Here is a 22,123-nt window from a genome sequence, read left to right on the forward strand (position 1 = left end):
AAGAATGGTATAAACAATTAACCCGTAGCAGCAAGCGCCTGGCTGCCAGGGCGATACCGGGGTGCAGCTCCGCGCTGGGCTGACATAAGCGTAATCAATCAGGCTACAAGGCAATAAGGCACCAAGGAGCAAGGCAAATATATCAGGTGACTCGGCAGTTCCTGGCTGCCGAGATTCCTGCCTGAACTCACAGGCTGCACAGCATATTCCCAGCTGATTTCTTACAAAGCACACCTTTCTTCCATTATTGAGCTCCTCTTGCCAGTTGAATCTGTCTGGAGAACATCCCATCTGCATACCATGACATGATGGAGTATGAACTAACCCCAACCCCAGTGGCTACCAGTGGCTCCCCGCCAACTGTGTCTGGGGAATGAAGACCCGAACTTAAAGATATACCCGATGACTTCACCCGGCGGCCATCGGCTGTGTGGTCGGCAGTCAGTCGGAACGCCCTCGTTATAATAATTATTATCGCGGGTCACCCCGCCATCTGCCCCTCATTGTTGATCCGGTCTCTCATATTCCTTTCCTATTGCTTCATTTCTCTCGATTTCGGCAGTATCTTCACTCAACATCAAAATGGCGACCCCCGGCCTTCTCTGGGTGACGATGAACCCTCGTCCCTCCCTCCCCGCCGCTCAATTCCACGACTGGTACAACACCGAACACGGCCCTCTGCGCCTGCGTCTGCCCTTCTGCACCAATGGCTTCCGCTATCGCGCGACCGACGGCGAGGAGCCCGAGTGGGTGGCCCTCTACGATATCATCGACATGGTGGAGTTGACGCGCGAGACCTACCTCGCCCTGCGCGGCGACACTATCAAGACCCCCCGGGAAAAGGCTACCATGGCCCAGATTGACGTCGATCGCCGGCTCTACGATACCGTTCTCGAGCAAAAGGCGGCTGATTACAAACCCCTCGAGCTTACCCCCGATACCGAGGCTGCCGGCTCCGCCCTCATCGCCGTCTCCCTCTCCCTCTCCTCCGCCGACGCCGCTAAAGAGGACGACTTCACCCGCTGGTACCGCGAAGAGCACATCCCCATGCTGTCCCGCGTGCCCGGTTGGCGTTCCTCCCGCCTCTTCGTCACCTCCACCATCGACCCTAAAGCCCCTCGCGAATACTTGGCCGTGCACGAGTACGCTGCTCAGAATGGTCTGGGCGGTCCCGAATACAAGGCTGCGACAGACACCCCCTGGCGCACCCGCATTATGACCGACGTCGTGGCTAAGGCCCGCCGTCGCACTTATCAGTGGGCCTACACCTTCGGACCCGCTCCCCGCGAGCTGTCATCCCTGACCTCTGCGGATTGCATCGGTCCCTGGTCGTCTATCGACGGCAAAACCCGCACCCTGCCTTCTCCCACCCGCCCGGCCGTCGAGTCCTTTGTCACCACCCCTGACGGCGTCGAGCTCCCCTACCGTTTGGAGGGCAGCACAGACCCCCACAGCCCGGTCATCGTGCTCAGCAACTCCATCCTGGTGGACTACACTATCTGGGATGACTTCGTCGACCAGTTCCTCTCTGACCCTCGCAACCAGAACTTCCGCATTGTCCGCTACTGCACCCGTGGCCGCCAGCAAGAATGCGGCGATAAGCCCGTCAACATTGATCTCCTGGCCTCGGACATCATCGCACTGCTGGACGCTCTGCGCGTTCCCAAGGCCACCCTTATCGGTGTCAGTCTGGGTGGTGTAACGGTGCTGAACACCTCCCTGCTGTACCCGGAGCGCGTGGAGCGCTTCATCTCCTGCGACACCAACAGCTCCAGCCCCGAGACGAACCGGAAGGCGTGGAACGAGCGCGTCGAGCTGGCAGCCAGCGAGGGTGCTGTGTCAGCTACCACGCAGCAGGCGATTGTCGGAGAGCAACTGGCCGAGATTACCGTGCGGCGGTGGTTCACGGCCGAGTCGTATGAGACTCAGCCCCACCTGCCCGCCAAGGCGAAGGAGCTGGTGCGGACGAACAGTCTGCCCGGGTTCAGACAGAGCGTGCAGGCACTGTGTGCGTATGATGTGCGGGACCGGATGGCGCAGGCGCAGGTGCCGGGCCTGTTTGTGGCGGGTGAGAGTGACGGTGTGCTGCCGAAGACGATGCAGCAGATGGTGGCGGATCTGAAGAGCGATTCCGAGTTGAAGTTGGTGCCGAAGGCGGGTCATTTACCGATGCTGGAGAACGCGGCGGCGTTCACGGCGGTGGTGAATGAGTACCTGCACTAGGTGGATACCAGCTGTTATGTAGACGAGCTGTTGTTGTTATGTATATAGTAGAATATGATCAGCGTGACGATAACGAGTGATCCAATAGCAGTTTGTGGTAGTAATAAACTTGCCGACATCCGAGGTGCGGGGTTGCTTATCTTCCCCTCTTCTTCATACATCCTTATTAATTGTGATACTCCCCTGATATCCATCCATCTCGTCCCTCATACATAACTTTTCTCAACATCAACTAATATCTGATCGTAAACGGATCCCACTCAAGATGGCGCAATACGAGCTTCCATTCCAAGTACGAACCCAGCATCCACCATATCCTACTTGAACCCCCTTATCTAACATGTCGTACTTACTATATGTATAGCTCTCCGACCCCTCCATCCTTCACTTCGACGCCTTCGTCAACAATACCTGGATCAAATCCCAAAGCAACCAACACTTTGAAGTCATCGGTAACCCCATCCCAATCTCACCCCCCCTGGGATCTCCCCGATATCCAACTAACAACAAACAAACAGACCCCGGCACCTCCCTCCCCTGGGCCCTCATCCCAACCTGCACAGCAGCCGACACCGACCACGCCGTCGTCTCCGCACACACGGCATTCCTCAGCTTCCGACACACCACGGCGCACTACCGCTCGCAACTCCTCACAGCCTGGGACAGTCTCATCCGGACCCACAAAACCGACCTGGCCAAAATCATCACGCACGAGACAGGCAAACCTCTCGCCGAAGCGCTCGGCGAAATCGACTACGCGACGTCGTTCACGCGATGGTTCTCAGGCGAAGCCGAGCGGGTCTCGGGCACGATTAGTTCGGCAGCAGTGCCAGGCCGGCGGGTGCTCACGATCAAGCAGCCGATTGGGGTAGCAGCGGCGCTAGTGCCGTGGAATTTCCCGGTGGCTATGGTGCTTCGGAAGGTGGCGGCGGCGATCGCGGCGGGGTGTACGATGGTGGTGAAGCCGTCACCGGAGAGTCCGGTGAGTGCGTTGGCTATAGCGGGGTTAGCGATGAAGGCGGGGTTTCCGGCGGGGGTGATTAATGTGTTGACGACGGATATGGAGAATACGCCGTCACTGAGTGAGGCGTTGTGTCGACATGAGTTGGTGAAGAAGGTGACGTTTACGGGGTCGACGAGGGTGGGGAAGCTGATTGCGGGGATTTGTGCGGACGGGTTGAAGAAGGTGACGTTGGAACTCGGGGGGAATTGTCCGTTTATTGTGTTTGACGATGCGGATTTGGAGGAGGCGGTCAAGGCGTTGATGAATTTGAAGTGGAGGCATGCCGGTCAGGCGTGTATTACTGCGAATCGGGTGTATGTGCAAAGGGGGGTATATGAGAAGTTTGCAGGGATGTTGAGAGAGAGGACGGAGAAGTTGGTCGTGGGCCATGGAATGGAGGAAGGGGTGGGGATGGGCCCGTTGACTACGGAGAGGGGCTTGGGGAAGGCGGAGATGCAGATTGAGGATGCGAGGAGGCTGGGGGCAGAGGTTATATTGGGTGGTGGTAGGGTGGAGGGGAAGAAGGGGTATTTCTTCCAGCCGACGATTCTGACGGGGATGAAGAAGGAGATGTTGGTTAGTCGCGAGGAGACGTTTGCGCCGGTGGCGGCGTTGTATGCCTTTGATACGGAGGATGAGGCGGTGCAGTGGGCGAATGATACCAGTATGGGACTGGCGAGTTATGCGTTTACTAAGGATGCGGATCGCTTGTGGAGGTTGTTTGAGAAGCTGGAGGCGGGGATGGTGGGCTTGAATACGGGGAGTATGTCGGCGGCGGAGGCGCCGTTTGGGGGCATGAAGGAGAGTGGGTATGGCAAGGAGAGTGGAAAGGATGTGGCTGTGGATGAGTATTTGGTCACTAAGACGGGGACGTTGACAGTGCAAGGACATTATTAGGTTAAGAGGTTGTTTGTTCTGCAGGGTTCAATTGACCGCTAGCTAGCATGAACATGGGCATCAATCTGTCAGTCATATATGTACAGTGCTTATAATTCAGTCCACTCGGTCCAGCTTCTGCACAACCATCGCGCTAGCTGCTCCTCCGCCATTGCAGATGGCCGCCACACCGTACTCGCCTGGCTGCAGCTGGTGCAGCAACGTCACCAGGATGCGCGAGCCCGAGCTGCCCAGTGCATGACCCAGCGAGATGGCCCCGCCCAGCGGGTTGACACGCGCGTTTTGCAGTCCAAGAATCTAATCTCATTAGCCTATCGTCAACTACCAGGAAGAGTATGACTTACCTTCTCGTTAGCCTTGATCACCGCCGCAAATGCCTCGTTAAACTCCCACACGGCAACCTGTTCCTTGCTGATGCCCGCGCGCTCTAGCGCAATCGGGACTGCCTTGGCCGGGGCCACGGGGAAATCAACCGGGTCAATAGCTGCATCAGCAGTACTGACAATCCTCGCCAGCGCACGATTGCCCGTGCCAAACTCCCTAGCCAGCTCGCGACTAGCCACCACCACGGCGGAGGCGCCATCGTTCATCGTGGACGCATTACCCGCCGTGACCGTGCCGGTGCCGTCCCGTAAGAACGCGGGCTTCAACCCGCGCAGCTTGTCTGCCTTGAGGTTCTCAAAGCCCTCGTCCCTCTCGACCACCGTGTCCCCCTTCTTACCCTTCACCGTCACCGGGGCAATTTCCTCGCCAAACAAACCCTCAGCCCAGGCCTTCTGCGCCCGCTCGTACGACCGGATCGCATACTCATCCTGTTCTTCCCGTGATACCTCGTATTTCTTGGCCGTCTGCTCCGCGCAAATACCCATATGAATCTGGTTGTACACATCCCACAGCCCGTCCTTGATCAGTCCATCTTCAAGCTTGATCTCCCCAAAAGGAGGCAACTGACTGGAACGTGGCATGTAGTATGGCACACGCGACATGTTCTCCATACCACCGGCCACTTGCGCCTCTGCTAGTCCCAGCTGGATGTTCTGGGCGGCCAGAGCGACGGCTTTCAATCCGGACGCGCATACTTTGTTCACGGTCATGGCTTCGACGGTAGGAGCGAGGCCGGCGAAAATGGAGGCTTGACGCGCGGGCGCTTGGCCTACGGATCCTTGGAGGACGTTGCCCATGTACACGTCTGTGATCTTTTCGGTGGGGAGGTTAGATTTGCTGACGGCGGATTTGATCGCCACGGCGCCGAGTTGGGGGGCTGGGACGGAGACAAAGGAGCCGTTGAACTGTAGTCTGATTAGTATGGTTGTGAACGTTGGGTGTAAGGGATCGTGCCTTGGCTGTAGGAGTGCGCGCAGCGCTGAGAATGTAGGCATCTTGGATCTCCTTCAGCGCTGGACGGGCGACGCTGAAGTGTCGACGCCATTGGCGTGCGGGGATGGTCCGCGGGGTGAGACGAGAGGCAAGCATTGTGGGTATCGTAGCTAGACAAAGAATCAAAAGAGAAAAAGAGTAAGGGATGGAGTGATAGTAATGAGGACGGCGATGAAGAAGCAGAAGGCAGGTAGATGTGTAGTACAGCAGAGTGAGGAGAGATGGGATGAGATGCACATGCATTCCTTCTCCTCTTCCTCTTCCTCTTCTCCGCCCGCCGGCCCGCCGCTAACCGCTGCCGAGGTCCCTTTGGGTCACGTGGAGATAGTCATGTGGGGAGCTTCTCCAGCTTCATCCTGCTTGCTTGCTTGCTTTCCGTCATGTCTCAGCTAGTTAATTGCCATATCATTTCTAATCGGGTTCTCAGAAAATGTTTTTTCATCAAGATAATCAACACAATAAACATAAGAAATAATCCGAAAGGTCTCCTCTACCAACAACATCTTACAAACTTCCACCATGATCCACATCTCTCACAGCCATCTCCACACACGCGCCGAACCACCCTGATCCCTAACGGCGCGTCCATCTCCCGACTCGAACCCCCCATACCGCTCAGTCCCACCCACTCTCGGTCTCCATCGCCCTCTGGGTGGTGACAGCGATATGATCCTCGGTCTCGCGCTTCTTCCCAGCTCCTCCCTTCCCATCCCACGTCTACGCCGACCCTCCACCCGCAAACCGCTCCCGTCCAAAACCCCCCTAGCAGCCCGTCCAGACGATGAACTCCTTCTCCCAGGCTCAACCTCGCAAATATCGGTCGCCCGGCTCAGCGGTGGGGTGATTCCTTCCGGCCGATACCTGCGCGGAGTCACAATCAGCACCTCAACGCCCGGGGGATATGAACGACTCGCAGAAGGAGACGCATACACATATCTAATCCTTTCTGAGCTTGAGCGACCTCTTCCTCCTCCTAGTCTGGGGGTAGGTCCAGGAGTCGGGGACCTACGGCGGCTTGCGCTGCCAAACTGTCTATAGAAGCGCGGAGGGCCGGTCGGAGAAGAGGGCACATTGCTCTCACCGGATATGGAGAGGTGGTCCACTATGTCGGAAAACTGCACGTGGCGGGGCCCACTCCCTGGGGATGGGGTGCTTGATGCTGGCACCGGTTTGGGACTGCTGTCTGGAGCTGGAGGGTTGTGCACCTCCACCGGAACGGTTGGTGAAGAACGTGTTTTGCGAACTTGTACACGCTCGATAGATGGGGAACGCTCCCTGGGGCGTCGCTCTCTCTTCCGGGGTGGGGTGAGAGGTGCTGCTGGAGCATCAGTACTTGGTACTCCTACTGGTGATAGTTGTGGCTGTGGCTCCTCCTGAGGTTTCGGTGGTCCTGGAGACGAAGACAGACTCGGCCGTGGTCCCTTGCGATGCCAGTTGGATGTACCTGGAGATGGAGATCTATTGCGCCATGGATTTCTGAACTGATATCCGGATGAGCTGGAAGAAGGGATCGGACTTGGCCGTGGCTTTGACTCCTGATGAATAATGACGGGATGACGGATGGTACCTGGATTCCGGGGTGAGAGAGAAGGTGAAGCAGGTGACATTCCGCGGCGTGGTCGCATTGGTTCCTCCTTGTATAGAGGCTCTGATGGTGGGGAGACCACCCTGATTTTCGAACCTAGAGGCCGTCTTCTTGGAATACCCCGGGGTTCACGATTGATGGGCGGTACATCTGGTGTCACAATGACAGGCCGAGGCGATCGTCCCCGACCTCGCGGCCGATATTCGTCGCCCTTCCATACATCATCGCTGTCAGAAGCCCGCCGAAGAAACGGAAAGAAAACTCGGAAAGGATCACTCCGTCGTGAGGGCATCCGTCGCGGATAGCTTGGGGACCGTCTCCTCCGCGCCGGCTGCTCCCGCGGATCGACAATCAAATGGCGCAGAGACCGCATGGCTGGTCGATGGGCGGTTCTAGGCTGAGCGTATTGGAATTGACTGGCGGGGCGCTCAGGGACGCGCTCGCCAGGGCTGACCACCTGGGTGCGATAGCAGTACCCAAACGATCTTCCCAAGAGGCACCGCTGAAGGACCCGCCTTCGTCGGACGTCAGGGTACGAGACTGTATACTCTTCGATGATGCACATGCCCTATCTTGCACAGCGATGCTGGATCAGGCACGCACCCTGCGGTAGAAATCGGTATGAGGCGTAGATGTAGGCGTATCGCGGCCACTTTTGCACGGTAGTGTCCGTAAAGCTCACTACTATAGACAGACGGGGCACATTGTGACAGTGTACAAAAGCAGACGGAAGTACTGTTTTCATTTGAAGACTTTGTAGAAAACAGCGCGTCGCGACGATGTCATGGATCCAAGACATGTGAGTGAAGTCATGGGTTCACCGCGCCTGATAGTGAAGGAGGGGGAAGGAAGGGAAGGGGAAAGAAACGATGAAGACGAGTGAACCGCGCGTGTTCGCAGGTGAAGAGGGCAGAGGGAAAGAAGGAAACCACAGAACAAAGAAAGGGAAGGGCAGAATCTAAAATAGCAAACGATCTCATAAAGATGATCGTTCCTGATGATGAATATCCTGGTCGGGTGCGAGCCGCGACTCAGTGGGTTTTAAGTTAAATATTGCAAATCGCGGCAACAATGACCGGGCGTCACGATCAGCCGGGCCATAGCTGCTTCTTACTCGCTCTATGGCTGAGCGACCGCTGCGAGGGGGGTTTGCTTGAGCAAGGTATCACCACAGCTGGAGCTTTCTCCAGCCTTACCAACAGCTAGGATGTTGTGTGTGTGGTAAATGTAGAGTTCACAGAGGCAGAGGCAGTGTGGCGATGGAGTGTGGCTGCTCGATCGGTCACAGGGGCAAGTAGAGAAATCAGTCAGCCGGGCACCAGGGACGAGGTCAAGAGGATTCCTTGGGGACAGATGACATCAGTTGTCTACTACATGACCACCACTCGAGAGATTTCAGGAGTAGTGAAGAACAGTCCTGAATGAGTGGACGACAACAGAGCAGAGCCTCCATGGATCTTCGACGCAGGGAGGCTGTGGGATGCGGCAAGCAACGTGGGACGCGGGTTGACATGCATGTCTGCCTAATGGACTCTGTATTATTCACTGGTCTGGATGCGATCGCGCAGAGCCTAGACACCTGCTGGGAGCAAGTAGCTCGAATAGCGAATGGGCCTTGAGGAAACTAGCGGTCGGAGACAGGCAGAGACCCCCCCTGGTCTGTTCTGCCTAGCGTCAGCCTGATTCCCTTCTTAACTGGTGATAGTTGGATACTTACCCTTGTTTCCATCATGGCTGCGGTTGGCAATCGTTGGAGATCGTATAGTGGCGCAAACCTGACGGACCGACCCGATGCATATCATTCCATCATCCCATTCCAAATTCTCGCCCCAGTTAGTCGCTACCCTATAGCCTCATTGCGCGATAAACAAAGGCATTCACATGCACCAACATTATACTAGAAAAACACTTCCATCCCATTGGACTTGACATATCTATACCATCCGCCTCACTTCATTTATTGTTATAAGCCAAGATATTCTCAACATCGTCCATCCTCACCACCTCCCCAATTTCCATCACTCTCTTCACAGCATCAACCACCAGCACACTCAGCCCCCCAACATCACAACTAGCCACTTTCCTTGCCTCCAACAGGGCCACAAGACGCCCCAACTCCAAATCGAATAGTACTCACTCCCTCATCTATCTTCAATTTCACTAGCGTCCAACTTCTCATCCCATTCCTTCTCAGTCCCATTATAACTCTACCTGATTAAGTCCGGCACACCTAATACCACCACCCATCTCTTTCACGACCCTCAAAATAATCGGATTAATACTCAACACCCCATTATAATTGTATTCCTTCTCCATTGTGTCACATCTAGTAAAACAAGACGCTGGCTTGCATAGAATCCAAAGTCCGATATAACGAAGTATAGAACCTGACCAATCCGATTCCAGAATGTTCTCAGTGTTGGTAATAAACGGATTAAATCTCCAGTAATAATACCTTACAATCTTCGCATCATGATACCGCGTCTTGTATGCATCATATTGCTCTATTAATGGGTGGTGAGTTTTATATAATTTGGAGTGGAGTCAGTGAGTCCGCATTCAGCGGTGGGTCTGGTCTGGGGTGAATGCACTTCCTGACTGGGGTGGTGGATCTAGATGCATATACTCTGTAATGGTACATACATACTAGTAGTAGTAATAGTAGTTGCTGGATGAAACTCAATCAGTTATGGCTACAGACCTCGTTCCTCAGTCTTCCCAGAGCATCTACATATAAAGTAGCGATTTATATATTATCTACCAAAGACTTGCAATTCACATTCTGATACCGATAAATATCATACCCAAAAAACAAAATCATCTAACCTACTACAACCCCTACCCGGCAAATTGAAGGTTAACAATCCGCCCCCTCACCCCCAATCTCCGGCAACGCCAGAGAAACAAACCGTTCCATATGATTAGCAACATGGGGATAAAGCGAATCCGGACCACGAGTTTTATAGATGAGCTTGCGAGGGCACAGCGGACATTCGCTAGGGACCTCCAGACGGACAGTGGGAGTCAAACCATTGCTGTGGTTCGGATGAGCCGAGGCAAGATGCTTATCAAGATCCTTCTTGTTCATGAATTCGCAACTGTTGCAAGGCTTTCCCTGAGCAAGGCAAGCATCACACACCCAGTGCTCGACTGTCCCGAAATTCTCTTCGAGATGGGCTGTTAATTTGACCACGTTCGCAAATTCCTTCGGGTCTTCTTGCTTACAGCATGGCCAGAGACAGGTGAATGGTAGAAGGTCGCAGTTGACATGTTCACTATTTGTGTGTTAGCTGATGGGCTCTTCTCTCTATGAGATAGTCGGTAACTTACTACCATGCTGTGCGCTCCGAGTCTGCCTCCAGGAGCATGTCGCCGCAGTATGGACATTGAAATGTTCGCTCCTGGCCCTCAAGGGTCTCTGGACGAGGGGTCTTGGACCACGAGCCAACTTTCAAATGCCTCATTGCATCGGTGGATGGCAGCCGGGGTTGAAATACGCTCGCCGGCGGGTTCTCGGACAAAACGTCTCCTGTGCCATCTGCTGCAGCCTGTGCGGTGGCCCGCCGCTTCTCCGCTGCGTTTCGCGACATGCTCAGCCGGTGGTGTCGGCGGAGTACGGCGAAGATTAACCGGTGGACCTGCTGTCGATGGTTCTGTTCAAGGTAAGCCACTGCAGATTTACCGCTGGGTAAGTCTTCGCTAGGTCCAGCTTTATATTTCGGGAAGTCGATGGAATACCCTTGATGGTACTCCCGAACAAGATGTTGCTTCAATCTGCGCAGGCCCTCAACATCCACATCACGATGATGCTTATAGTCGGGATCATCCAGCTTCTGATAGTCCACATACGTGAACTTGGCCTTGGCTTCATAATCCCGCGCGTCATTGTAAGTGTCCATCATTCTCTCAGCGAGTAAGCCGATCTTCTCAAGCCTAAGTTGGACCTTTTCCAGTACCTTTGTGAGTTTAGGCCCCCCTTCAGGTCTCACTAGCCGTTCAATCTTAGGGCCTGGCTCATCACATTCGGATTCCATTGACTCGTCATATTCAGCGCAGCCCGGAAACAGACAGTCCTGATCCTTCGTTACTGTCATGTTGTTAGTGAGGAAACGGCGCTTGGACCCGGGGGGGGGGTCTATACCAATTTCAATGCACTCGTCCAGCCCCTCGATCAGTTTCTTCAAACGTCGTACAGCATGAGGTCGGACAAATTCGTCCGTACGCAGCCCGCTGTCATCGTAGATCCCGTTTGAAGTAGCGCAGATGCGGAGTTTCTGCCTCCAGTTCTTCCCGAAGTAGGCCTTCAGCTGCTCTGCCAATTCCCGCAAGAGTGCATGTTGCAGACAGTCGTTGAGCTTGTGTAGAGCGGAGATGGTCATCTCGCTGACTGATGGGCAATCCATTGTAGTGTACGAGGTGTAAGTAGTCAACTGGGAAACTAGTGATTACAAACGAATCGTACAGGTAGGCGACGTCCAAGTTTACTTTTCCCACTGTATGAGGAGCAAGGTTACACATCTTTATACACTTTTTCTGTAACGATAAAGCCATTTCAAGGGAAAGGTGGCTGACAATCATCGGTAAACTGCGAGATGAACAAAGAGCAGATGTACAATCATTCATCGCACTACTAAGACTGGATAGACAAGGTCTTTATTGCAATGTCAATCCAGCCAGACTTGTTTGGGTATTCTCAAATCACTCTGTTTTTGCAACGGGTCTTCCCGTCAAGCTATAATCATGCTATGCGTGATAGACACTGTCTTAGCTTCGATAAAGTACGGAATAGATGATAGGAAATGCATCGCGACCATACGAATTCTTCTAAATTTAAGACGGGATCTTCAGTCGTAGCCACAATTTGCTGTTAATCGCGATGTCCATGCTCATTGATTTGTGGGAATTTCTCGGCTGTTGTTCGGCAGACAAGGGATCTTCAGAAATGTATGACAAAGTTGGGGTGTCGTCCCTGAGGTTTTAGGTGAGTTAATGACTGTATTGCACCTTACTTTGAGATTTAATCTTCCTCGTTGTTTTTTTATTACCTGGAATATCTGGCTAAGTTCCAGTAATCTACCAATACGAATGCATCTTTATTACCCACAAAGCGTGCGCATTAAATATCAAATGGGGGATGTGGAAATTTAAGAGCCGGAAAAATCCATTGTTGGATCTGAACTATGGTTCAACCACAAGCGAGATGCGTGCAATTAATGTACATTATTTCCCTCGATCTCATACTTCTGCATAATCATGAATACAAATAACGAGTTGGGAGACTACGTATAACAAGACATTAATTCGGGGTAAATCATTCCTAGATAAATCCTTAGGGAGAGTCCGATACTGTTCGGGTGTTTCCCCATCTTGCTACAGATTCGAATTTATGCGAGTAAGGAAAAAAGAATGATAGAGCTGAACAATATGATCTCCCCGATGTCTCCGACCAACGCCGCTTATGGTATATATAGAATCCGTCCTAGTTTACCCCTCCCTTCTTCGTCAAGATGCCCGCCACATACGGCATCGGGGTACTCTCAAACCAGCTATCCAATTCAACCGACTCCCACCCACCATCCCGATCTGCCGCATGCTTCAACGCCGACGTGGTATCCCGATTCATACAGCAGTTACCCATATACCAACTCCAGCCCAAGAATCCATAAAATGCCTGGACCAATCTCGCGATCACGGACCCCTTAGGCGTCCGCCATGGGTTAACTACATGCTCGACGACGAGCATCTTCCCGCCTGGTCGGAGGAGGGTGTACAGGTCCTGGACGGTGCGACGCATGTCAGGGACCGAGCACAAGACGCGCACGCAGACGATGGTATCGAATACGCCTTCCTTAGTTGTGGACAGGTTCTCAAGGATGGAAGGCACGTCTGAAGTGTCGGTTTTGAGAAGGCCTTGTTTTTGAAGCGCAGGGATAAGATCTGCGGATTCTACGCCACAGGGGAGGATGTTGTATTTGTCCTCTAGACCTTGGGAGGTGGCGCTGGCGCGCAGTTCGGCGTGCAGGCCGTGACAGGGCTCCGCGCCGTAAATGGTCTTGATGGCTGGGGAGCGGAGGAGGGGCATTTGGGTACCTGTGCCAGGGCCGACGTCGAGGACGGTGCCCGAGGCGCGGGAGAGGAGGACCGGGATTAGATCTGAGGAGCGGATGATTTGATCTGGGGGTTGGGTAGCTGGTGGTGGGGCGTTTGCTTGGAGGTATGCTGAGGAAAGTTAGGGGTGGTTATGTGATGGGTTCCAGGTGAGGAAGGGGTCTGTTCACTCATGGATAGGAGCGAAGTGGTGCACTAACTGCTGAAAGCTACCCAAAATTTGCCGAATGCCTCATCACGCAATCTGCTTTGATGGAGTAGAGGGGCGAAGATTTGTCCTTTGCAAAAGACGGTCTCAAGATTGACTTTGACGTAATCTACTCGGTGTGTTAGATATTCGTCACTTCTGTTGAGACGACGTTCTGTCCCAGTGACAGAGCAATATTTGGGAATGTCAGCGTTGTCACACTTACAGCGCAGGGCCCAGACGAGAAGATGGCCAGGTTCAATTAAAGCATTGATCCATTCTCGTGTGGTCAGGTCCTTGGCAGACATATTGGCTCACTTCAAAAGAGTAGCAGTCTAGCAATGGAATCTACAAGCACACGGCCGACCAAGTGCGAGAAAGCAGCAGGTGGTTTGACTGGGGGATACTAAATAAATACTACTGGGTCTTATCATTTCTATCGGCGCGGAAAAACCTCTGCGGGGAACCAAATCCTCGTGTGGAGATGAAGTGTGCTGAGCCAATGTGACATTTGATTGGCCCATCGGCCCATCGGCCCACCAGTCTTCTAGATGCCCTGGCTGATAAGGCGTGCTCGTGTACTACCACTCGTATGAGACACGGGTCGGCTTCCGCTGGTCCAGGATGTCAAATGACATTGTGTATTCTTGCATCGAGACTATGATATATAGAATACGTGTAAGCCACTAATCACGCTCTTTCCCAGCATCGTGACTCGTGCCCTTGATGGTCACTATCTACAGCTAACCCAAGTCCCAGGACTATACCTCCATTGGCACGCTTAGGCTTTTCCAAAACGCACAATCCTGAACCGAGCTCTCTGGCACTGCTTCCATTGCAGTATCGTTAGTCTGCAGCCGGAGACGCTGCCCATTCCCCCACGTATTCCATTCCGGCGCTGTTGCGTATCGATACGTATTAGGATTCAGTGTCTGGACAAAGCTGATGAAGTAATGCATCGTAACGGGGATTATAGCTGCATTATAAGTTAGATACGACGAGTCGCTGCTTAGAGTGCCGGTTGACCCTGCTCCGAAAATCGCGGGTAGCTCGAACGTGTGCGGGACACCGATGCCACCAGCAATATTTGATTCATCGATGATGTTGACCCGGTAGTTCCACACTGAGTTCGGTAAGTATCTGGCAGCTGATGACGCTACATGATTTCCAGGACAAGTAAATGTTGCGTCTCCGTATGCTGCGGAGGAAGCACCAAAGTATGCTGCGTGCCGTGGTAACAATTTGCCGCGAGGATAAACCTGATTGATTTCGTTGAGTTGCTGGGAAGTTAGATTCGGATAATTGTTCTTGAAGAAGCGCGACACGTCGGCGCTACTACTGGCGTTGTAGGCGAAGTTAGAGCCTTCGTCGGTATCGTCGCCCACCAAGACGGGAACCTTGATGAAGTTGCCTGCGTCGAAAGCGTTGTACAACTCGTCCGGGACTAGACTGCCATCGGTAACAGGGAGGAAGTACCAGTCCGGTAGTGGAGAGCTACTTCCCCCTGGAAAGGGAGACGCGGTATTCCCTTTCTGAATGGTTGCGATGTCTTGTTCTCGCAGGCACTCAAGGGAATCACGAGCAGAAGAGCAACCGGTATCATTGACGAACCGTTCGAACTGAAACTCCATCTCTGACACTGTTCGCTGGGTAGGCCAAAAAGACGACTCGACGATGGCACCAATGAATAACCCTTCGTCCTTCCCACCATAAGCGGATAGATGGTAGGCAACGGAGCCAGCACCCGCCGATACCCCATGAATCACGATGTGGTCGGGGTCTCCCCCAAACTGATAACGTCAGCACCACTGCGATACCTGCATGACTACATGTGTTACCTGTTCGATGTATTGTTTGACCCATCTGAGGGCTTTGCGCTGGTCTAGCAGACCGGCATTTAGGTCCCCGCTTTGTCTCACTTTCTCACTGGCCAGAAAGCCCAGGGCACCAACACGATAATTGAATGTTACAAATACGATGGCGTCATCAGATGCTTGGATGACTTGAGTTCCGTTGTAATTGGCATTGGAATTCTCTGCGTAGCCCCCACCCTGTATGAAGAGCCAAACAGGTAGTTTTGATTGAGATGTGGCTGTGGATGGCTTGAAAACATTGATAAACAGACAGTCCTCGCTGATGTCGCCAGGCGACTCTGCCTCGTCTAGGCCAATGCAAATTGGCCCGTACTATAGACACGGTCAGGTGTTTGTCTCTTGATAGATTGATCTGAAAGCCTAAACAATACCTCCGTGGCACTTTGTAGCGTCTGGTTTGCAGGCGGATCTTGGGGCGCTCGAAATCTCAGGTCACCGATAGGCGGAGATGCATAGCGCATCCCAAGAAACTCGTCAACTCCAGCTTCGAGACGCACACCTTGATATCTGGCATAGCCGAGGTTGATCACTGGTTGTGCATTATGGCTTGCCTGGGTTGGGAGACCACGGGCAACATGACACAGTAAAGCTAGGCAGACCAGGTGTAGCATTGTCCCGAGAGGCGAAGTGAATGCCGATCGTACGTTAAAGCTTGTACGATGACTAGAAGGTGATCTCGGCATACTTTAAGTATGTCATACAATCGAAACCACGCCCGCCATCAACCGTTCGTTATGCACGCCGGACACATGAGAGTGACACTCACAATATTAACAGCCTGAATTGCAACACTTGCCTGATATGCAAGACAAACACGCGAAAGCGGTGGGATCTGCATGCAAGGAAGTAAATAATCCAGGAATGGGAATCTCCGCACGGTCCCGGTCGATTTTGGCCCGAGGCGCCGAGTGCGGGGATCGATGGGCTGGCTGGGACAGAGCCAGATACAAGAGATTGTGTTCATCAAAAACGAATAGGTGAATAGTCACTAAACACTTGTGCTGTCAGACACAAACGCCTTATTCCACAAGTAGGTTCAACTCATTCGAAAGACAGAAACACACAAACAGCTCTCCGGTATCCAACTCCTCGCAGAAGGCCATTTTGACCCTGACCCGCAGTGAGGTGCAAAACAGGCTAAATGGCATATTCGTCGGTTCTTTCTACCGCAATCGGTAGAATATGACAAAGCTGTCCTGACAACCCATCGCATACACTCAGATTGCCTCAGGCATAACCCACACCTATACAGTTGTTAGGTATTTCCTTGGCAACTGCCCAAGAACGGTTGCCATCCATGAGCTGTCTTTCAAAGGCCGGGATCCGATTGCCACGGACAGGTAAATGACTATGGCCTGGATTGAACAGGTCCCGTAGAATCTCCAATTTGGGTGCACAGCAGCATTGTAGCGAGCTGCCCGATCCTGCAATCTCAGGAGCTAGTGGCAGAAGCTGTCATATAGTGAGCAGCATCTTCAACTCATTGCTGAAGGGATCAGAGATATGTATCTCGCCATCGTTGAGATGGGAACTTATGCGATCGCGTCTGCATTTGGGAATCACATGTTACATGTCGTGTAATATATGATTAAGATGGTAGGTCTGGACAAATATGCCAATGAATACAATGTGATGCAGGTGCAAACCCATATTTCTTATTGAAGCTGTACCCGTTCAGGAGCTGCTCAGGAAGATGTGGGTGCCTTTTTGATCATGCTTTATATCAACCTATCACAAAGGCAGGTCAAGCAAGTACTTAGATCTGTTATGTTGGAGACTGTCGCATCATGTCTATTAGTATAGCAGCGGCAGGACTTAAGAGGTCCTCGGCATACTGTCAACGGAAAGCACAAACTTTAGTAACAGGATATAGGTAATACCCAATCCCAATGCAGTTCATTAGATTATCTATTGACAAATGGGACCTCCCTGATCATACAATAAACTTACCGATGGAAGAAAATCATGTTGACCTAGGTATCGCAGCAGAAGATGGTCCCGCCATCTCGCCCAGTTCAATGCTCTCTCGGGTTACCGATATCTGTACACTTTTCATTATCGCATTGCGGCGATGCCCTTCAAGCGGTGGTGAGGAGGCCGACACGGTCGCTTCCGTCCGTAAGATCGGCTCCTCTTCATTACAACTGCTACCAAACGAGCTCAGGTCTTTGACCGGGCGAGATGATCGCCATGATTTGGGCCCGCTGCGCCCGCTGCGACTGTGAGAATTCGAAGCATCTTCCGTGTATGCGAGCCCATGATCATCCTCGTAAACCGCGACAAACATTTTTAGGCATGAGACTGTGAGAAGAACGATGCTGAGGCTGAGGTGTAGCTCTGCGACAATGGTGGCATAGGTGCCGACAAGCGTGGGGTTGGAGGAATATATCTGAAGGTGGTGAATGTAGTATAGGTGCACAGCGGAAAGGGGAATCAATCTGGGATGGAGATATTCGTGTCAGCATGCGAAAACTCAGCACGTATGTAAAGACAGGCGACGTACATGACCCGGCAGTTCAGAATGGATAGAACCTTTAGCTTCTTGCTCAAGGTTATTTGCACATTTCGGATCGTTATCGCTGGATATGCAAGGATCACGGCTTCCAAAACAATGTCAAGGGCACAAATGGCTTGCCATCGTGGGAAAAGCCCACCACATGCGGAATCGATATCAGTCCAAGGACGGCTGTTGCATCGAATGGCTAGGAGCAATATTGCGAGTATGGTCCATAGGCCACAGGATGATATGATAGCATTGATCATCCACTTTGTACGCTGCAAGGACAGATTCTGATAGAAAAGCATCGTGCCTATTTTTGACAAACCAATGATAAGGACATAAAACAGATCCGCCGCGTATCCGGCCTAAGGCGTTTAGCTCGTTGGCCGGTCTCTGCGCTCGAACAACGTACTTACCTTCTTCATCTGTGTGTAGTCACTGAACGGGATCAGCTCTCTGGACTTGCCCCACCCATAGTGAACCTGGAGAAGCACAAGCGATACCTGGGTGCAAGCACATATCTGGTGGACCCAGGAGATTAGTTTGTAAACGGACATTCTTAGTGGAAGCTAACCCACTGCTGCGGCAAAGAGAACGTGGTCATCCTGGAGCATGAGACCTCTTTTTGATGAGGCGAATATTCGGATGACCAGCGAGGCGAGAACCAAGAATAGAGCCAGTGAAGTAACGATAACGATCAGACCGTTATGATTATGGTCGTTATCCTCCGTCAAGGGAGGGGAAACTCCAGGAGGAAGCGAGGAGGCCAGGACGGCCATCGCAATAGGTGCACTGCGACTAAAAACCCGCTGTTACTGCTGAAGAAGGGATATCATCACGACATTGCGATATTATCTACCCAGAAAATTCGTGAGAATTGTCGCGTCGCTGAGATGAAGAAGGTGGGTGTGCCGACTACTTCTGCGGCTGACAGTCTTGACCGACAGGGTTGATTGCTCCCTTGACACCTTAGCCTTTCCGCCGTCACGTTCGAGGCGCATCGAGTGTTTGTTATTCTCTCTGAGCTGGTCGGACAGGGGTTATGCTTATACGAAAAAAGACTGGACGAGTGTGTAACCATGGACAAGCACACATGGCCAGGTCGATTATGTCCTGATAAAAGCGAGAGTGATTGAAAAAGCCGGCAGGCATTGTTGGCACACTCCTCTACACCGGGAGGTAGGACAAGCAGATATCCACCACGAAAGTCCGAAGTCTTGACGGTACGCCCCGATCGCATGTCGTTGGTGGATACCGGCGCGAATAAGCACAGCAGCAAAACTGGATCCCGGCTGATCAACTGCTAATCGACCCCTCCTCTCCGCATCGCGCGTCGATAGGAATGAGCTATTTTCGGGACTGGCCACGCTGACTCGCGGAGACTGGCCAATCCGCCGTGAGAATGGGCCCCTAAACTTTAATGGCTATCAATGCTGCACCTGATCAAATACAGACATCCCTATCTCATGCCACGCGAAAAGCCAGTCGCTCCTGGCCCAGATTTGACAACGCTGGCCCTGCGTTGAGAAGGGGGATCAAAGACGAGAGATTCCTTACTTGTCTGCATCCCAGGCATGGGTTACAGCCACGCCCCATTTTGGTGCCATGACAGGTGGCCGGTCCAATGACCGTCCAGCCTATCCGGAGGTTCCCTCCTGGAAATCAAACCTGCTTCCTCAGTGGACCGATTCTGAATCGGCTCATCCTGGTTATTCCGTGTATCATTTGTCAAGACAATCAATCACCTCTTCATGAGGAAGAAGGAGGGGGGAGAAATTCCCTGCTTGCCAAGAGTGCCGATCGAGTGGCGGGCATGTCAGAAAGTTGCAGCTGGTGAGCCGTGCTATGCGCTCACGTTGTCTGTCGCACCCGCCGCCAGCACATTGTGAGTGTCTGCGCCCCCCTTCAGAAATCAAGGTGGCAGAGATCGACGTCTTGTGTCCATGTTGACTGGCCACATTCTCCGGGAGGAGTACCATGGGGCCATGTGAGTGCGTTCCGACCCTTGCTGCCATGGGCCCCTGATGGCGGTCGGCGAACAAAGACTGGGGAAACCCCCACGCTGGATACAGCAAGTTTTGAGACAAATAATGAGGGAAACTCCTTCCCACCACCCAGCTGTAAGAAATCCAGTGAATTAACGGCCAGTTGCAGGGGAAATCAGGGGATGCTGGTGGAAATGGCCGGTGGTTTCTTTGTTTGATCCCTCACGTCACACAGCCTGACTTCCTGTGTTGTATTTTAGTCGGTGGTCGCAGAATTAGCCTCCACAGCCTCATCTATCTTCATCTCAGTTTAGCTCGTTGCCAGTTCCTCAGAATGTCGTCCGCAACTGGGGAAGCGGGCAGCATCCAAAAGGGCGACCGAGTGGTGACGACGGGCTGTCATCCGTTGGAAGTCGAAGCGGGCGAGGGGAATGGCGGGGAAACCGGCACGCGATATGACCACAGCGACATGAACCGCATGGGCAAAGCGCAGGAGTTCAAGGTATGACATTTGCAACTTTTCCGCGACTAACACAGTAAGAATGAGTAGCTGACCTCGTATTTAAATCTAGAGAAATCTCCGGCCTCTCGCTGCCTTGAGTTTCGCTTCAGTCTTGCAGGCTACCTGGGAGTTCATTTTAATGTACGGCATCTTCTTCCTATCATCTCATACCACGCACATTCTTCCAGCACTAACGCATCCGAGTGACCAGATCCAACTATGAAGGTCTTGAAGACGGTGGAATGGCTGGCCTGGTGTGGACATACGTGTGGACCTTTGTCGGATTCGGCTTCATCATCGTCTCCTTATCGGAGATGGCATCCATGGCTCCAACATCAGGAGGACAGTACCACTGGGTGTCCGAGTTTGCCTCTCCACGATACCAAAAGTTCCTCAGCTACATTACCGGATGGATGTCCGTTCTCGCATGGCAGGCTGGCGCCGCATCAGGGTCCTTCCTGACCGGCACAATCATCCAAGGGCTCATCAGCGTGCGCAACCCCGATTACGACCCCAAGCGATGGCAAGGAACGCTCTTTGTTTTCGCCATGATCCTGATCATCTACTTCTTCAATGTCTATGCCGCCAGCTGGATGCCACGGATACAGAATGCCCTGCTAGCCCTGCACACCATCTGCTGGGTAGTCGTGATTGTCGTCCTCTGGGCCATGGCCCCGCGCCAGTCCGCAAAGGCCGTATTCACCGAATTCAGCCTCTACGGCGGCTGGAACAACGTCGGGTTAGCATTAATGATCGGGCAAATATCCGCCATCTACGGATCCCTTAGCTCAGACGCCACGGCACACATGTCAGAAGAGGTCCGCGACGCCGGCCGATACGTCCCTATGGCCATCTGTGGGGGCTACTTCAGCAACGGCATTCTAGCCCTCGTACTCATCATCACCCTCATGTTCGCAATGCCCTCCGTAAAAGATGCCTTAGACGATCCGACCGGGTTTCCCTTCATCTACGTCTTCAAACAAGCCGTCTCAACCGCCGGTGTCAACGGCCTCACCGCTATAATCCTCATCCCAGTCATCTTCAGCAACATTCTATTCAACGCCTCCACTGCCCGCCAGACCTACGCGTTCGCGCGCGACAGGGGCCTACCCTTCTCAAACTGGATCTCAAAAGTCAACCAGCATTACAAACTCCCCGTGAACGCCATCGCCCTCTCATGCATCATCAGTGGCCTTCTCTCCCTTATTAACATTGGCTCCGACACCGCCTTCAACGCCATCATCTCCCTAAACGTAGCAGCGCTCATGTGGACCTACGCTATCTCCATCAGCTGCGTCATGTATCGCAAAATCTCCTGTCCGGAGACATTACCCCCGCGACGGTGGAGTCTAGGGAAGCACGGGATCTGGATCAATGCGGTAGCGTTAGTCTATGTGATCTTCGCGCTGTTCTGGTCTTTCTGGCCGACCGAGATACCCGTGACCCTGAACAATTTCAATTGGAGCGTGGTGCTCTTCGTGGGGGTGATTGTTATTAGTTTGGCGATGTATATTGTTCAGGGAAGGAGGGTGTACAAGGGTCCTGTGGTGGATGTTAAAAGCAGTTGAGAAGAGATGATCTTAGTTGGCATAGGCAGGCATAAAGAATAACTGTTCTCATATACATCGATTTAATAATATGTTTCAATATAGCACATTTGTTTCGAACATGAACACTAGAATATTTGTGTCGGACAGTGAGTATGTTCAATTAATAATGCTACCATACTCGACGCTTAGTATTGTAGTATTGCCAACAATTAAAGACAACAGAGCTATAAATGATTTTGAGTATTGCGTAACACATATTCCTGAACAACAGTAAACTTTCTAAATCTTAATATACATAGAGATTGATCCCTACGAACTAGCATATTAACACG

The 22,123-nt window shown here is 52.6% G+C and overlaps 9 protein-coding genes across 9 annotated transcripts; 3 read left to right on the top strand and 6 right to left on the bottom strand.

Annotated features, from left to right (window-relative positions):
- Window positions 1-88: 88 nt before the first annotated feature.
- On the top strand, window positions 89-2,314 carry BDQ94DRAFT_151764 (putative alpha/beta hydrolase). The gene has a single exon (XM_026767809.1). The coding sequence runs from the start codon at window positions 583-585 to the stop codon at window positions 2,221-2,223; it is 1,641 nt and encodes a 546-aa protein (XP_026621718.1). The 5' UTR covers window positions 89-582; the 3' UTR covers window positions 2,224-2,314.
- A 100-nt stretch (window positions 2,315-2,414) lies between these two features.
- BDQ94DRAFT_96191 (NAD-dependent succinate-semialdehyde dehydrogenase) lies at window positions 2,415-4,420 on the top strand. Its single transcript, XM_026776925.1, has 3 exons — window positions 2,415-2,515; window positions 2,588-2,675; window positions 2,742-4,420. The coding sequence occupies exons 1-3, from the start codon at window positions 2,489-2,491 to the stop codon at window positions 4,121-4,123; spliced, it is 1,497 nt and encodes a 498-aa protein (XP_026621719.1). The 5' UTR covers window positions 2,415-2,488; the 3' UTR covers window positions 4,124-4,420.
- Window positions 4,135-5,711, bottom strand: BDQ94DRAFT_151767 (thiolase family protein). The gene is made up of 3 exons (XM_026767810.1): window positions 5,462-5,711; window positions 4,468-5,412; window positions 4,135-4,420 (listed from the first exon to the last, which is right to left on the bottom strand). Exons 1-3 carry the CDS (start codon window positions 5,594-5,596, stop codon window positions 4,220-4,222), a joined length of 1,281 nt encoding a protein of 426 aa, XP_026621720.1. The 5' UTR covers window positions 5,597-5,711; the 3' UTR covers window positions 4,135-4,219.
- Window positions 5,712-5,884: 173 nt separating this feature from the next.
- BDQ94DRAFT_96195 (uncharacterized protein) lies at window positions 5,885-7,772 on the bottom strand. The gene has a single exon (XM_026776926.1). It carries the CDS (start codon window positions 7,648-7,650, stop codon window positions 6,034-6,036), a length of 1,617 nt encoding a protein of 538 aa, XP_026621721.1. The 5' UTR covers window positions 7,651-7,772; the 3' UTR covers window positions 5,885-6,033.
- Window positions 7,773-9,942: 2,170 nt separating this feature from the next.
- Window positions 9,943-11,488, bottom strand: BDQ94DRAFT_174566 (uncharacterized protein; the record flags this gene model as incomplete). Its single annotated transcript, XM_026772372.1, has 3 exons — window positions 9,943-10,360; window positions 10,416-11,172; window positions 11,227-11,488. The coding sequence occupies 3 exons, from the start codon at window positions 11,486-11,488 to the stop codon at window positions 9,943-9,945; spliced, it is 1,437 nt and encodes a 478-aa protein (XP_026621722.1).
- Window positions 11,489-12,564: 1,076 nt separating this feature from the next.
- BDQ94DRAFT_162667 (putative carboxylesterase) lies at window positions 12,565-15,865 on the bottom strand (the record flags this gene model as incomplete). The annotated part of the gene is made up of 6 exons (XM_026769591.1): window positions 12,565-13,304; window positions 13,394-13,510; window positions 13,607-13,676; window positions 14,148-15,170; window positions 15,219-15,566; window positions 15,626-15,865. 6 exons carry the CDS (start codon window positions 15,863-15,865, stop codon window positions 12,565-12,567), a joined length of 2,538 nt encoding a protein of 845 aa, XP_026621723.1.
- A 1,274-nt stretch (window positions 15,866-17,139) lies between these two features.
- On the bottom strand, window positions 17,140-18,949 carry BDQ94DRAFT_151772 (uncharacterized protein). Its single transcript, XM_026767811.1, has 4 exons — window positions 18,333-18,949; window positions 18,171-18,275; window positions 17,758-18,119; window positions 17,140-17,692 (listed from the first exon to the last, which is right to left on the bottom strand). The coding sequence occupies exons 1-4, from the start codon at window positions 18,531-18,533 to the stop codon at window positions 17,218-17,220; spliced, it is 1,143 nt and encodes a 380-aa protein (XP_026621724.1). The 5' UTR covers window positions 18,534-18,949; the 3' UTR covers window positions 17,140-17,217.
- A 38-nt stretch (window positions 18,950-18,987) lies between these two features.
- BDQ94DRAFT_151773 (uncharacterized protein) lies at window positions 18,988-20,215 on the bottom strand. Its single transcript, XM_026767812.1, has one exon. The coding sequence runs from the start codon at window positions 19,767-19,769 to the stop codon at window positions 19,476-19,478; it is 294 nt and encodes a 97-aa protein (XP_026621725.1). The 5' UTR covers window positions 19,770-20,215; the 3' UTR covers window positions 18,988-19,475.
- BDQ94DRAFT_96225 (amino acid transporter) lies at window positions 19,922-21,942 on the top strand. Its single transcript, XM_026776927.1, has 3 exons — window positions 19,922-20,241; window positions 20,312-20,382; window positions 20,453-21,942. The coding sequence occupies exons 1-3, from the start codon at window positions 20,074-20,076 to the stop codon at window positions 21,807-21,809; spliced, it is 1,596 nt and encodes a 531-aa protein (XP_026621726.1). The 5' UTR covers window positions 19,922-20,073; the 3' UTR covers window positions 21,810-21,942.
- Window positions 21,943-22,123: the final 181 nt, after the last annotated feature.

Source organism: Aspergillus welwitschiae (genome assembly GCF_003344945.1).
Source record: "Aspergillus welwitschiae strain CBS 139.54b unplaced genomic scaffold BDQ94scaffold_43, whole genome shotgun sequence".
NCBI lineage: Eukaryota > Fungi > Ascomycota > Eurotiomycetes > Eurotiales > Aspergillaceae > Aspergillus > Aspergillus welwitschiae.